General features: G+C 42.8%; 1 protein-coding gene across 6 annotated transcripts in view; it reads left to right on the forward strand.

Annotated features, from left to right (window-relative positions):
• The first annotated feature begins 613 nt into the window (after window positions 1-613).
• The window catches only part of JHY (junctional cadherin complex regulator), a 53,416-nt gene continuing 37,281 nt past the window's right edge, over window positions 614-16,748 (forward strand). For 4 of the 6 annotated variants that reach the window (XM_082683703.1, XM_082683705.1, XM_082683706.1 and 1 more), the window contains exons 1-3: window positions 634-773; window positions 3,280-3,692; window positions 16,025-16,544. In XM_082683703.1, coding sequence (XP_082539829.1) covers window positions 3,376-3,692; window positions 16,025-16,544 — 837 coding nt within the window. In that variant the 5' untranslated portion in view covers window positions 634-773; window positions 3,280-3,375. Of the gene's footprint in view, window positions 774-795; window positions 922-3,279; window positions 3,693-16,024; window positions 16,545-16,748 lie in introns of those variants that run through there. The other 2 variants (XM_082683708.1, XM_082683704.1) reach the window with 2 other exon arrangements.

Here is a 16,748-nt window from a genome sequence, read left to right on the forward strand (position 1 = left end):
TTGAAGGACAGTCGTTTTCAGTTTGGGTGCACAGAAGTTTGAGAGGTAGGTACCTATAAGTGAAATTGGTTTATCACAGGATACGTACATCCCAGCTAACCTCCAACTATTTTCCAAAAAAGAGCCGCGCCACTTCACACTCCCATCTGTAGCGCACGAGGGTTCCTTGCTCCACATCCTCCCCTGCCCTGGGGGATCTATCTCATTTTGACTTACGCTCATCTGAGGAGTATGGAGTGATAAGATATCCCGGATGGTTTTAAGTTGGCCTCTTCTGATTATTAATGAATTAAGCATCTTTTCAATCAAAAAATAAAGATTTATCTGTCATTTGGATTTCTGCCCAAGTCATTTACCCATTCTTTCACCGGATTTTCCTTCTTAATTTGTAGGAGTCCTTTGCCTGTTCCAGCAGTATTTGTCGGAAATACCTCCTCCTACTCCGAGGCCTGCCTTTCCTTGCTTTCCAGCCATAGGAAGTCAGGACGGCCCTATACCAGCCAGGCCCAGAGTTCCTTGTCCTACACTGTCTTCACAACCCGTCCCACCCGCTCTTCGGGGGCGGAGAATGCCACCGCACTGGCCCCGCCCCCTGAGCCGAGCCCCGCCCCCTGAGCCGGGCAGGCTGCTCGCTCTGTTGGCCGCGGTCTCCACGGCAGCACCTGCCACGCGGGTGGGGCGGGGCTGTAGCGGCTCGGCAGGATGCGGTCTGCAGGGGTCGCGGTCGCCGAGGAGCCCTGGGCAGGTGACAGGCCGTTGCCTCCTGAACGAGGGTGCGCGCGCCGGGGAAGGGAAATGGGAAGGACTGGGATTGGGGGTGGTGGGGGGCGGGGGACAGCAGGAAATCTCCAGAGGAAACTGGATCGGGACCAGGAGAACCGCAACTTTGGGGCCCAGGCGGGAAGGCGGGACCGTGGCAAGGCAGGCACAAGGACCCAGAGGCCGGCACCTGGAGAGACTTTGGTGCCCAGACTCCCAGAGCAGCCCTGTCTTCTGTTGATAAAGACCAGTCCGGGGCACCAGACCACCCCTCCCCCGTCCCCACCTGTCACCTCCTTGATCTTAAAACGCCTTTGCTGCTAGGTTTTGTCCATCAGAAAAAAAGTCAGAGAGAAAACAAACCGATCATCCCTTATGGGTAGCTTCTGGGCTGTTCCACAATAGGGCAACTTTTTCTCTACCTTTCATCTTGGCCAGAGTGAGCAGGGTTCCTTTTCACCTACAGAAGGAAATTCGTTCCTCCCGCTACTAGAGGAAGAGACCCAAGGCCTTGAAGGGAACCCGAGGGAACTGGCTGCACCTTAGTGCCTGGATACCACTGGCGACACCCCAGTCCGCCTTGTTTACTTTTGTAAGGAGACTGTCAGCCTCTCTCTCTCTATCAGAAATTTCAGTGAAAAACAATTGTGCCACTAGGGAGCCACATTCATTGCATTTAAAATGCCTACTTGCTAATGTACTGGAGATACCAGCTTTTCCTTCTTTAACCTCATGCCTGTATAAAATCAGGCCTCTCCCAAAGCCCCAGCTTTGCTAGGGTTCGGCTTTGTATTCTCTGCACTATTCCAGATTTCACTAATTACAACAAAATTATCTTCTATGGACTTTTTAAAAATTTGTTACCACTTAAGAAATCTTAGTCTATCTTATTTAAGGAGAACAATTGAGAGGACTGACTGATTTCATGAGCAATACCAAATTGAAATAGAATGATTATTTTAAGTTTTTTCTTTAATAATCCCAAGTACAGTGACTTAAACTCATCCAGTAAAACTCTTACAGATGTTTATACAAACTGTTTCTGTTAAATGCTAGTTAGTACTTGGTGGATTTGCTGCTTTCTAAAGACTCCCTAAAAAGCAAGAGTTCATCTACTTGTCAATATTAAAATAATAAGGCAGGGCAAACTATGTATTTTTAAAATAAGATGATAAGCAAAGCAGTCTGTATGGTTAAACAATAATATATTATTTATATGTATAATACCAGCTTGGGGAACTTCAAATTAATAAGAAAACCACTTTGTATGCATTTAAATCTGAATGCTACCTTTTGTCTGGCTTGTTTGTTAAGGCACTATCCTCTAAGGTGTTTGATGGTGTTAGCAATGAGGTCAACATTACTAACAGTGCAAGGAATAGGAATAAGTTCATGTTATCTAATTAAAGCCAGCATTTGCCAAAAGAACAGGAGCAAGCCCTTAGAAAATGTTATAGGAATCTTGGACGGTAAAAAGTTTCAGTTGTCTGGCCTACGAGGGAAAAAAAAAATGGCACAAAGGCAGTGAGATAGAAGACTGAGCAAAATAGAAATGCTGGGGAGAGATGAAAGGAAGCACAATCCAAAATCATCATCTCCTTTCAATCTGATACGAACTTAGAGCACCCTTTCCATAAACCATCTCATGGGTCTTCATGACAGCCCTCTGAAACAAGGAAGGCGCACTTAGAATCACACACTTAAAGAGAGTTAGAAGGGACCCTAGCTGTTACTCTGGCCAATCTTCCACCCACCCAATATTCTCAAGGACAATATCCTTTTCAGGTAGGCAGACATTCAGCCTCTGCTACGAATCACTTAGTGGCATTCACAATTCACAAAGCCTCCAAATTTTGCATTAGACAGTTGTAATCACTGAGCGTGCACGCGCGCACACACACACAGAGATTAAGCTGATATTAATCTCCACGTAATGTCCACCTAAATTACTCATTCCTATCTGGTGGCAACCAGGGATCCAAAATGTCTTCTAAATGATGAAACCAGCCAATATAGATCTAGGCATAAAACAGCTTCCCTCTTTACAGCTCCAACTATGGAAACCACTCTCTTCCCCACTCTCTCCTTTGCTTTTCAAAGCTAGAACTGAAATCTGTTTTACTCTATTCATGAATACTCAATAATGTGGCATATTTATGTTGGTGCCCTGGGTATTTGAAATAAAGCCATCGAAGTACCCTCCGTAATTAACCATTTAGCTTTATCTAGGCTTGTGTGTAATAGGACCTTGGAAGGTAGAAAAAGGAATCCAACCATTTGATTTCCTCAATAAAGCTGTATTTGATTACTCAGGTTGTTTATGAACTCCACATCAGATGTGTTTCTGTAGAGAAAAAAACACAATAGGTTTTCCAATAGACCTTCCTCATACAAAAGCGTACATACAAAAGGCTGCAGATAATGTAACAGGGTTCTGCTCACTTAAATGTTTGATTAACATTGAAATTAAAGAGAATTCAGTAGTCACAAAGTGACATAAATACAATTTTTTTTTTTTAGGTAATGCCTTTGTAAACCACAACTTTAAATATTCAAGCCAACTGCTCCTATCATCAAGAATATCTGTGTTCATATTCACATTTGTATGTTTCCAAGATGAGTCATAGTAAATTAATTCCCAAGCTCTCAATTCAATCTCCTGTTCATCATACCAACTTAAAGATCCGGTCCACAGAGCCACCTTTTCAGAAGGACTTACATCTGATTTCAAAAGACTCCTTGGAATCTGATTCAGGAAGCTTCACTCAAGAGAGTAAGTCCCAGCTTGAAGACCAAATCCGGGACAACAATATGGAACCGGACAGCTTAGAGGAGGAAAGTCTGAGTGAGACGGAAGAGGAGGCAAGCAGAAAAGTAGCGCGGAAGAATGGCAGAGAAAACCTCCACCCCCGGAGCAATGGCAGGGACAACAGGTAAGGAACTGGCTTATGTACGAGAACAGTGGGTCCTGAAGTGTATTGTCAGGTCATCAATGGTAGATCACAAGCGACAGTGAGGACAAGCTATGGTAATGAACTCCTTGTGATGTATGTGGGACAGGTCCCAATCAACTAAGGACAGCTTGAAGCCAGGATTTTTGCCACGTCCTTTTTTAAATAAAAAATATGCAAAAGGGGCATCTGGGTGGCTCAGTGGGTTAAGCCTCTGCCTTCAGCTCAGGTCATGATCCCGGGGTCCTGGGATCCAGCTGCATCGGGCTCTCTGCTCAGCGGGGAGCCTGCCCCCCCCCCCGCCCCTTCTCTCTCTGCCTGCCTCTCTGCCTACTGGGGATCTGTCAAATAAATAAATAAAATCCTTTAAAAAAATGCAAAAGATGAGGCATGAATAAGGGCGTATGCACTCCTTCCGCTCCTTGCTCCTGTCCATATTCTAGGGGTCTCCACTGCTATGACCTGACCTTGGAGAAATTCCAGAAAGCCTGCTACAGAAAAATGCCATAACTTGGAATCAGGTGGTGTTGATTGGGTCCAGACATTGCTGTTCGGTGTATAATTTGGAATAGGTCACTTAACTCTTTTGTGGCTCACTTTTCTCACCTGTCATTGATCTGGCCTGTCCATCTCCCAGGACTGCTATCTGTGTCAGTGAGTACATTTTGGGAGTGCAGTCCTACCCGAGTTTATGAAGGTCTACCTCCCGGGGCTTACATATCGTGTAAGGATTTAATTTCTAATAATCGGTATTTATAGGGTGTTAACATAATGCTATGAGTGAGCAAATAATATAAGAGAATATAAAGTAGTGGATTACTCAGTTTTAATGAAAAAACTATACGACACAGCAAGGAAGAAGTTAAAGCTATTGTTAGAAAGAGGTTTTCCTGGGGCGACAAAGTATGTATTCTGAAGCAGACCATCTGGGTTCAAGTTCTGCCATGTACTAGCTGTGTAAGTTGGCCAAGTCCAGTTAATCTCTCTGTGCCTCAGTTCCCTCATCACTCAAATGGGATGACACTAGTTACTTCACAGAGTTTTGAGGCTAAAATAAATGAATATATATGCAATGTAGAACAGTGACTAGCACTTTATACGTTATAGATGTATTAGTTTGTTTTTAAAATAAGTGTTGGAAGTTTTTATTAATATTTTTATTTATTTATTTGGCAGACAAAGATCACAAGTAGGCAGAGAGGCAGGCAGAGAGAGAGAGAGAGAGAGAGAGGAAGAAGCAGGTTCCCTGCTGAGCAGAGAGCCCTATGCGGGACTCGACCCCAGGACCCTGAGACTATGACCTGAGCTGAAGGCAGAGGCTTAACCCAGTGAGCCACCCAGGCGCCCAGTTTTGTTTTTTAAATGGGTAAAATATATTGAGGAAAGTTTCTTAGAAGGCCTAGAACTTGGGCAGGCAGGTTTTTGGAGAGAAGATAAAATTTGGAAACAAGAATCAAATTAGAGTGAACATGTGACACATTCAAGCCCCACTTGATGGCAGAGGATTTGTTCTGAGCGTAGGGAAAGAGGACTACGTAAGGGGCCTGATGTAGGGGCCTCGTGTGTGCAACCAGCCCACACCCCAGACAGGGCATTTAACACAGAACCTACAACCTGTCTCAGCAAGACAGTCCCAGCAAGGGCACCTGCGGGAACCAGAATTGGAGTCCAACCCTGAGTCTTTTTCTTCCTTTCTGCTTTCCCTCCTTATTTCTTCCACTGCAACATTATCGGGTAGAATCAAGCTCACTTGCTTCTTAAGGATCTCGAAGTACAGTACAAATGGTAGGCGGCCTGAACAAGGAACCACCCCAGCGCTGGGGGAGGCAGAGGGGCTCAGGGAAGCATCAGTCAGATGGCCTCCCCTGCTACAGCAGGGAGAGAGAATACAGGCTCTTGGGGGAGACCTAAGAGAGTTAGCTGTGTCTGAGGAAGATTATCCTGCAAGCCAGGGCATTCTGAATTAGAGAGTAAACTGACGACGGACTAAGAAACTACCAGATGGTAATCACAATTACAACCAAGACAACAGTATCTCTTTTTAAAGGCCCATCCGTAATTTCATTTAATTCTTCCTTGTCATCCTGCCAGAAAAACGCTGGTCTTCCCATTTTACAGATAAGGACAATGAGGCAAACAGAGATCAGGTAACTTGTTGAACAGTGACTACAGTGCTGGGGGAGGACGTTTGTGATTTTGTTGTTGATGTTGGTTAAATGGTGACAACATTCTAACCTAAAGAAAAGTACAACCATTTTGCACCAAAAAAAAAAAAAAAAAGAAAAGAAAAGAAACACCAGAAAAATACCATATAACCCTAACTGCCATATTTGTTTCAGATGTGTATTTTTTAATTAATTTATTTTAGAGAGAATGCACACATGAGTGAGGGGTCAGAGGGAGAGGGAAAGAAACTCAAGCAGATTCTGCACCGATCGCAGAGCCCAACGTGGGGCTCAATCTCAGGACCCTGAGATCATGACCTGAGCCGAAACCAAGAGTTGGACACTTAACTGACTGCATCACCCAGGTGCCCTTCAGATATATTTTTTATAGACATAAAACATCAACGATAAAACTTCCTTGTTCCCCTTCTCAAACTGCCCCCCCATCTACCTCCTTAGAGATAACCAATATGTTCTCCTGCGTGAGTGTGTATCCTTCTTAGCAATCTTTTATTCATTGGCTGCATAGACAATATATGGGGGCGGGGGAGGGAGAATGAGTATATGAACTGACAGGCTTACTGACAGATCAGATATGGTGGCTGAAGGAAGAAGAGAAGCCAAAGGTCACTTTAAGGTGCTCATAACGATAGCTGGCATCGATAAACTGATTAGCATGAGCCCATCCCTATGCTAAACAGTCTTTGTGTATTATCTCATTTAATTCATATGGCAACCCTGTTGGGAGACACTGTAGTGATCCCCATGTTAAAGGCTATACATGAGGCTTAAAGGGGTTCTATTTATACCCATTTATTACGTGGATGGAGGGGTGGAGTAGGGAACTCATGCAGTCTGACTCGATGCCCTAAGCCATGTTTTTATCATAGCTCTGATATAAGAGAGTCAGAACCTCCTAGGCAATAAATGGTAGTAGTTTCGCTGCTGGGTTGTTTTTGGTTTTTTGTTTTTTTTTCCTTTTTCCAGAAACGAGGGGAGAGGAAGGAGGTTTTGCAGTAGTTAGGCATTCTGGAGAAACCAAGGCAAGGACCCATGGAGGGACCTCATTTCCTGACAGTTGAGTTTTTCCTCTTTGAGTCCAGTGCTCAGGTAGCAGCCTTTACCCCTGGCTTTTTACCCAAGGACCATGTAAATACCACTCAGTATATTTCAAAATAAAGGAAAATACTTATAGAAATCAAAATTATGGTTCAGGTCTTTGTCTTCTGATTCAGAGATCTGTAAATATTGCTGTTTTCCCTAGACTAATTTGCTTTAGAAATCTTCAACAACAGACGATCATCCTCAGGGTTAGACTGGCTTTTAGCCGTAGTAATTATTGGGCAGCAGAATAGTGCTTGAGACATCGAACATTAGGAGGAGCAGTTTCCCACTACAAAGGAAAACACAACTGAAGCATTAAGCCAAATACTGTCTCAAAAATATTATTCCGGCTAGTTTAGTTATTGGCTTCTTTCACTTAAGTCCTGGAAACGTTTTCTACATATACTGTTGCTTGGCTCTGAGTAGTGCACTAGCCGTGAAACAGACAAATCGATCTCAGACTCTCCATGTGAAATTCAAGTAAGCTTTCATTTTTATAAGGTAGATGGCATTCTGGGAATTGTAGTTCTAAAAAAAAAAAATTAGTCAAAGCCTTGCCTTAAAACCATGAAAAATCTCTTTCTTCTTGCTGTTATAAACAACAATTTTAAAAGCTGCCTGACAAATCACTTGAGCCCTTCTCTTCTGTTTTGATGTTACTAGAACCTCCTCAAAGCAATTACTCTCTTGTAGCTCACCAAAGTCAAGCCCCAGTTCAATGTATATGGATTAGAGAAAACCTTTTACTTAATGGAAATTGGAGCAGCATTGACTACAGTGAATGAATCAAGAGTGGAGAGAGGATCTCCACGTGATAATCCTTAAACCCCACTCCACAGCTAGCCTTAGGACACTCGGCGCTGGCAAAGAAAGAGATCAATGTAATTCCTCGAGCACTGGAAATAACTTCTTCAGTCCTGGGGCCTCTGAAACCTTATATGATTAAAAAAAATTAGAGGGCAGCAGTACAGTACCTAGTATACGTGTTTAATAACAATATTTATATATAATTAGCTACCATTTATAGATCTAGTTGCATTATATACACTACTGTATTTATCATCGCAAGAGCCTCTTATGCATTATTACCCCCATTTTGCAGATAAGGAACCAAGTCTCTGACAGCTGTGTAGGTGTATGTAGTTACCAAGGGGCAGAGCCAGGAATTGAACTGAAGAAGTGCTCCCCTAACCAAAGCCTGAGCCTCTGATTATAAGTTATCTAGATAGGTGATCAGGGCTGATCTGATAAAGGATTCAGTTTTATGATCTAGCAGAAATTAAAGCTGTAACAACTTCGATATGGACTCAACTGAGCCCAGAGTAAATATACATGGAAAATCACACATTTTAGTAAAGTAATAAAAGTTTTTCAAAGATACTGTGCCTTTGGAATAAACCAACATTAATTGTATTTTGCTTTGGGCAGCCGGGTCATAGTCTCCGGTATTCCTCGGGACCTCTCCTGGGGAAGAGAGATGTTTTCATTCATTAAGGTCTGTAGAGGTCTTTCACATCATTTGAGAATGATAGCCTTCACCAAAGATCCCATATTCTAACGAACCACCTTGTGAGAGAAATTACTGGGCAGGAGAGAAGGCAAAATGAGCAGTTCTTAACTTTTTATGCCCAGAATTGTCTAAAAATAAGAAAGGGACTCCATAATAATAATCTACATTTTTTTTTAAAGATTTTATTTATTTATTTGTCAGAGAGAGAGGGAGAGAGAGTGAGCACAGGCAGACAGAATGGCAGGCAGAGGCAGAGGGAGAAGAAGGCTCCCTGCCGAGCAAGGAGCCAGAGGTGGGACTCCATCCCAGGACGCTGGGATCATGACCTGAGCCGAAGGCAGTTGCTTAACCAACTGAGCCACCCAGGCGTCCCAATAATCTACATTTTTATTGTGTTGTGGTGGTCTAGGATCTTTCTCTCAAATGCTTTTATATATATTATTTCTGATTAATAAATACAAGAATCAGGGGAAGGGTTCAAACAGCAGTACTGGGGAACCGAAACAGCGAGTGAGTAAAGAGAGACTGAGTAAAGACCAAAACTCAGCCTTTTCATTTCCCCACATGTTTTCCAGACTGTTCCGTAGAACACGCGGAGACTGGGAAACTCACTGCAGACTTTTCCCGCACACGTGCTGTAGAGTGTGTTTGTTTTCTTGTTGTTGTTTGTGCTGGTTAGGAGAGTAAAGAGGATATCCGAGGGCATGTTTAACATTCTATGATGGCTAAGAACACTGTGGGAGTTCCCAGGAGCCCACGTGCATCCCTGTCCGTGTCTAGAAACATTCATCCATGTTGATGCTTATGGACTTTCCAAGATAGATTTTCAATTTAAGGTCCTGACGTGCAGACCTGCACTTCATGTACATTACACTACATCCTTCACACAATATTTTAGGGATGGCTACAGCATTTGAGTTATTTCTGATCACTTGGGAATGGTTATACGGGAGAAGTGACTTTCCGTCGCAGGCCTGCGTCATTTCTGTTGTCTTTGCAACCATCCGCTCGCAAACGCTACCGTCCTTAAGCCCCGGTGCTGTCCCAGGGCAGGCATGGTGCCATCACAACAGATGAGTGGGCAGGGACGGAAGTCAAGTGTGTGCGTGGGCATAGCTTGTGTCTGTTAAAGGCAGAGGCCCCGCCAGAAATGCTAACACTGCAGTGGCCTGGGGTGTAATGCCCTCAGAGACAACCACGAGTTCCTTTCTAGCTTATTTCAAAATCGGGAGGCTTTCAGTGCTAAATTAGTAAATAATCGGTGAGTTTGAAAACCGCCAAAGTATTAAGTCACCTCGCCTACAATCCTGTGAGGTTATCAAGATGATTAAGAGGCTTGTAAGCAAGTTAGTAAAGGACTAGTTTAATTCCTAACCTTAACTGTATTATTTCTACTCCCCGTTAATTGTGAAAATATAGAGAGCTTTAATTATTCTACATGTTTAATCTACCGAATGTAAAATGAGTGCTTTTTCCAACGCTTATATACCATCGCTGAATTTTGCATGATGGTTGCAATCCAGTGAATAACACTACAGGTCCTCAGAGCTGCCGGGCTCATAAAGCACAGCCTCTTCTCCTTACTGTCCGCAGGAGGAACTCATTGCCTAGGGTGGGGAAGAGATTCACTCAAGTACCCACGGCCAGGCAGTGCCAAATCTGGACTGGGACCCACGTTTCAAGGCCGGTCCTTCCATTGCCTTTTTCATGACACACGGCTTCCTTGCAATTACAATGCTGTCAATATCAGACACTTAGAAGACAGGAAATTCGATGGGGTGCCTAGGTGGCTCAGTGGGTTAAACATCCAACTCTTGATTTCTGCTCGGGTCACGCCCTCAGGGTCCTGAGATTGAGCCCTGCAGAGAGTCCGTGCTCAGCGGGGAGCCCGGCTTGAGATATTTTTTTTTTTCCACTTCCCCTCTCCCCCTCCCCCACCCACCCTGGCTCTTTCGTCCTCGCTCTCTGGATAAACAAATAAATCTTTGAGAAATACAACAAAACAAATAAAAGACAGGAAATTCTATCTACAGAGAGCGTAAACACCTACAAATTTCATAAATCCAAGGCTTCTTAGCTGCTGTTTCTGGAGAATGAAAAGGACATCCAAGAGGGCCATGGGAAATTCTTGGCGTGAGCACTGTAAACTCTCCCTGAATGCGAGGAATCTGTGTTTCTAAATACTGGGTCATCCATCATTTCCCCTGTGAAGACTCAGGCTTTGTTTCACATAAGAGAAGTGAGGTACGAGAATTTTACATCCCAATTATGACCCCGTGTTCTTTAGATCATTTGTTTTCATTCACCTCCCAGACTGTCCTTGAATCAAGGCTGGTACTTATAAGAACGCGGGGCACATATCTGGTTATTTTGCAGCCATAAATCTGTTGTCAGAGACAAAGAAGGGACTCTGGTTGGAATTATCCAAATTATATAACTGCTGTAAATTATGTTCACTAGGTAACAATCGACACTTCTGCTTTTGAGTGTGCTTCTGTAGACAGTCTGGCCTTTGGTTCATTAAAGCAACTTTTTTCCAATTAAAATGCTTAATTTTTTGTAAGCAGGATGCCTACATTAAATGAAATTTCTTGCATGGTAAACAACCTACTTGAAGTGCATCAGCGTGTTTATGGGACCATTTTCTTTTGTGCTTGCAAAAGTTGTTTTTTTTAATCCTTTGGATTTATTTCATTTGATTTACTTAAAAGCCATTGATAAAAAGATTAAGAGGAGCCTAGGATTCAGAAATCCTTGGAAATAACTGTCAGTTTATAGTTCCTTAAAGAAGCTTTAAAAACTTTACACTTAGGCAAAAATTGAATTTGCAGTTCATATGCATAAAAGATTTAATGGCATATAAATTGGGAATAATTGTTCTGTTTAAAAGGATTAAATTAAACCTAAATCAATAATAACATGTGCAGTTTCCATTTAACTGCCTACTTAAAATAAAGTGGCAAATAAATAACAGCTAAATGATTAATAGCAGGGCTTTTATTCACCTCCTCAACAGGCAAAATGGCCAGTTATTGAATATTTTATTATGAGTGCAAAGTATGTTAATTGTACTAGAAACATGCTCTAATTTTAGTAATTTTTTGATTGAATGCTACACTAAATATGAGGCTCTTCATTAAATGGAGATTTGATTTTATTTTGCTTGAACTTGAGTACAGTGAGTACTCAGATATGGTCCATTAAAGCCTGCAAATATCATGGCGTATGCGTGCGAGACCACCTCCCCTTCCTCTCTGCATCCAGGTCTCACCTAGGCATCTGAAGAGGGGACCCGGCATCTGTTGTCTGAACAGCAACAAAAGAGTTGTGCATGCATTGTCTGTGTAACCTTTCTATCAAATGGGGAGGAAGAGAAGTGTGTGTTTTGTGTGCAGATGATTACTGATGAAGGAGCACTTCATACTCATTTTGTTCCACTGTGTTGACCTGGACCACGAAACCTAATTGAGCTTCTTAGCACACAAGCTCAGCACAATGGGGTTCTTCAGTATCAATGTTCTATTTCAAACATTAGATTTGTTTCTGTGAAGTATTACAGCCTCCCGTGCTCATGATTTTGCAAAACATTTGTTTCGACATAGAGTTTCCATCTAGAAAGGGGACGGAGGGAATACTTGGAGACCGTCATTGCAGTGTAAATGGGGCAGTGTAATTAAAGCTCTTAGAAAAGCCACATTTTCAGATTCAGATTTCTTCTGGACACATTATTAGAGTTTCTCTTCCCACGTTTGGTTCAGAAACATTCTTCTCAATCAAAGCAATTCATCTTTTTTTTTTTTTTTTTTCTGATATGTTCCCAAAGCCTTTGTATTGCTTGGGTTCCACTTAAGACACCAGTGCTTCTGCAATGTGTAGTATACCTCTAGGGGCATTTAAGAATGGCGATATGTTGAGACCAGAAATTACATTTCTTTCTTTTTTTTCTTTTTAATTTTATTTATTTATTTGACAGACAGAGATCACAAGTAGGCAGAGAGGCAGGCAGAGAGAGAGAGGAAGGGAAGCAGGCTCCCTGCTGAGCAGAGAGCCTGATGCGGGGCTAGATCCCAGAACCCTGAGACCATGACCTGAGCTGAAGGCAGAGGCTTAACCCACCGAGCCACCCAGGCGCCCCAGAAATTACAGTTCTTTCTGAAGATCTAAAGTCATTTAATTCTCCCATCAGCACTCAGCAGGTTCTTAAAATATTTCATCGTGTGGCTGAAATTTCTTAGTCGCATTTCCTAAACTATAGTTCAAACAGGTCATCTACAAGTGCCTAAGGCATGGTAAAGAAAATCGGATTTTTGAAGATAGTTAGTTCCTTCAAGCCACAAAGGTGCCCCTGAGTGCATCACAACACAGCTCCGTGCCCTGGAAATAACTTGAGCCCCAGGGAGAGAACAATCCCTTGAGATCCACCCACAGGAAGCACAATGCACGACACAACATGCGTCATGTCATGGTGACTGAATGTAACACAGGGCAAGGACTGGCCATGGAGCTTGTGGGCAGAGGTGGTCCTAGCTAGCCAGCCCTCACGGGGTACTTATTCTGTGTCATGGATGTGTAAGCATTCGTATGTATTCATTCACTTAATGGCACCCTGAGATAGGTACTGTTATCCCATTTCACTGACGCGCAAGCTAAGGCACAGAGAAGTTAATGAATTGCACCTTTTCACACGATAACTCAATCCCAGGACCCTGGGATTATGACCTGAGCTGAAGGTCAGGCAGCTGAGCCACCCAAACGCCCCTGGATACTCACTTTCAAAAAGTACCAACCCCTGCTTTAAGAGTGCAAAGAAGGCTAGCTATCCTAAAACTTCACAAAAAACAAGCAAACAAAAATGCCTCTGTAGATAATCCCTTCCAAAAACTCATCACCTGGGCTCTCCAGAAGTATTTAGATCTTACTAACATCTTTGCTCTCTAATTATTTTTGCTCAGAGCCAGACTCTCAAGTTAATATAGGTAAGCCAAATTCCTTCACAGAGTTTACAGAGTCCTTCAGGATCTTAGCTCTGCTTCTCCCTAAGCTCTCCTCAACCCTCCTTTTATCCATTCAGAATCTGTTCTTTAAAAGCATCACATTTAAAAGTGCCTGGGTGGCTCAGTGGGTTAAGCCTCTTGCCTTCGGCTCAGGTCATGATCTCAGGGTCCTGGGATGGAGACCCCACATTACATCGGACTCTCTGCTCAGCGGGGAGCCTGCTTCCCCATTTCTCTCTGCCTGCCTCTCTGCCTACTTGTGATCTCTGTCAAATAAATAAATCTTTAAAAAAAATTCATATCTTTACTTACTCCAAGATGGAATCAAGGTACCCCTTAATCTGTTCTTTCCCACCTAAACAATCACGCTTATGTTTAAATCATCACATGATAGGCCCAAAAATCATTCACTCATTTGCAAGAAGCTTTTCTGCATGTGTATATTCTAATTGACTACTATTGGTTTTTAAAAATTGATATCTGATACTACATTTGTGTTGACTCAAGTAATTTTAGAGGCTCAGTTATTTGAGAAATACTCATTCACTCCTCTGTCCAGAGCACAGGCTTGAGTACTTCAGGTAGAGATTAGGGAAGGAGGAAGACTCAGACCCTGCTGCCCAGAACTGTAACTAGGTGAAGAGCCAAAGTTAGCATAGTGAAAGGCAAAATAAGCACAAATACAGAACATTAAGATACATTGTCTCATTCTGATGTTTATGCAATCCTGAGAAGTAACCAGAATATAATTGCTACTTACAGACAAGAAAAACTGGCTCAGAGATGGCATAATTTCATGCACAGATAATGACAGACCCAGAACTTGAGCCCAGGTCTGTCTAGTCCCAAGTCCAGACTGTGCCCTGTTGGACCACTCCATGTCCCCACTCTCTGCCCAATGAGACCTAGAGAGCAAAGGCTCTCCAGACAAGGCTAAAACACAGTGTGAGTTCATAAGACATCACACAGGAGACACCTCCTCCTCAAAAAACCCAGAGGCAGGTAACCCATGATGCTTAGGACATGGGGTGAGTTGCATAATTTGATATTCAACTTCCCAACAAATGTGCACCTCTCCATTCAGGCATTTTGATGGAAGAGAATATCATTTTTCTTCCCTTGGTAGAGAAAGCAGAGCAGCCTACTCCAAGAAGTCCTCCATCTTTTCTTTCTTTCTTTTTTTTTTTTTTTTTTTTTTTTTTTTTTTTTTTTTAGATTTTACTTATTTATTTGTCAGAGAGAGAAAGCATACACAAGCATGGGGATCGGCAGAGGGAGAGGGAGAAGCAGGCTCCCCACTGAGCAAGGAGCCCCACATAGGACTCCATCCAAGGACTCTGGGATCATGACCTGAGCCAAAAACAGACACTTAACTGACCAAGCCACCCAGGTGTCCCAAGAAGTTCTCCATCTTAATTCAAAATGACAGTTTAGCAAGACATAGGAGTTTTGTCTTCTCACTCTAATTTTTGCTTTACCTCAAATCAAAAGACATCCAGGGCCACATTAAGAGAAGTAAATCAGTAGCCGGGGCACCATTCGCTTGTTTACCCAGAATAAAATTATGTCCTCTGTAAACGGGAATATCAAGTAGCATAAAAAGCCTAGGTGATTTACATTTTCTTTTTGATTAGAGGATTGCATCTACTATACTCAAGGAAGGAAAATCTCTCCCATTTAGCTTCTGAAGATGAAAGGGGCCATTAAACATGCCATATTACCAGCATTATTTTTTTCTTTTTTTGGTTAAGACCAGGTGGTGCTTTACAAATTGAGACCGTCATGAGGAAAAGGGAAGACTTTACTTGGGATCATATGCCCTGATTAGGGACTAGCCCGCATCCCTATGGTGAGACCATATGTTTAACCTTTTGCTGAAGTAGGGCCATCCTACAGCCGACCTGTGTTCTGTTTTGTGTGCATCCATGTGACAAACCCACAGAATACAAACTAAGAACTTTTCTGTGAGCCACCGTCTGATTCTAAACATTGGGGTTCGTTCTTCAGCATATGCATGGAAATCTACAAAGACAAGATGAGAAGCAAAATCCTTTAAAGGAGGATGAACCTAGGTAGGAATTCAGTTAAGATCAATCTTGCTTCCCCTCACAGGAGAGGCAGACGGAGGAAACACTCATCCAGGCCATAAGGGCATTTTCTTCCCAGATAAGCACCCAAATGTATGCGTCACTGGCCAAAATGAGAAATCAGGTTTATCTTCGCTAGTTGAAGTGTTCAAGGTGTGCATAAGTCATAGCTCCACTTGAACCACAGCGATTCACTGGCATGTGATTTTCAGCGGTTTTCAGGCATTCATAAATGACATATCCCCCATTTTTATTCCCTAATTTAGTGAACGAATAATTAAAACCTTTTTGCCCTTATGTGTACTCCATAAACCTAAATTGAGCCTCAGTTAGGTCTTCAATACATAGGTAGTAAAAGGAAAATTATAGGAGAAAGATTCAACTAAGATAATTAAACATAACATGCAAATTTGTTTTAATTAAGGACCTGACATTTCCTTTCTGCTTTGGGCAGCCAACAACCAGTAGAAGACAAATATTCAGACCTCCGATATGACCCAAACTGGAAGAGTAAGAAAGAGGAGAGGAAGTTGTTGACTATGGACACATTGCCAGAGTCTGTAGACAGCTCTTCCGAAAATCTGATTCCGGATCCCCTGTACCCTTCCAAGGAGACGTCGATGGAACTTTCCGGGGAGAAAGGTGAACCCAAGAGTAGCCCCCAGAGTGTTGCCTCCTTACTCGGCAGTGAATTTTTAAGCCCAAACTATGATCGGGGCGCCCACCGCAGCCAGCCATTTTCAGAGCTGAGCGACAGTGACCTGGCGGAAAAATCCAGCAACCTCTCTCGTTACTTGAAGAGTTCCAGTTCACATCATGAGGTTTTCCTGCCAGGATCACGTGGCCGTCGGCGAAGGAAGTCCAAACAATATTTCGTGGAGAAAAACAAGCTGACTTTGGGATTCCCTACTCCTAAAACGGATTCTTATCTTCAACTTCACAATAAAAGAAGGGGGGACAATCTCCCTGAACAGGTATGTAAGTGCTACTGATTAATCTCCTCCCAGCACTACTGGCCTGGAATGTGCCTTTGTCTGCAATGGCTGGAGATCCTTTCCTTTGAGACGATGACGTCATTCTAACCATGCGGCTGAGTAAAACAAATGCCCTATCCCTTGCTCCTCTTTGAAGAATCAGGGGAATTATTCCACAGTTTTGTTTTGTTTTTGTTTTTTTTT

This window comes from Mustela nivalis (genome assembly GCF_964662115.1).
Source record: "Mustela nivalis genome assembly, chromosome: 9".
Classification (NCBI taxonomy): Eukaryota; Metazoa; Chordata; class Mammalia; order Carnivora; family Mustelidae; genus Mustela; species Mustela nivalis.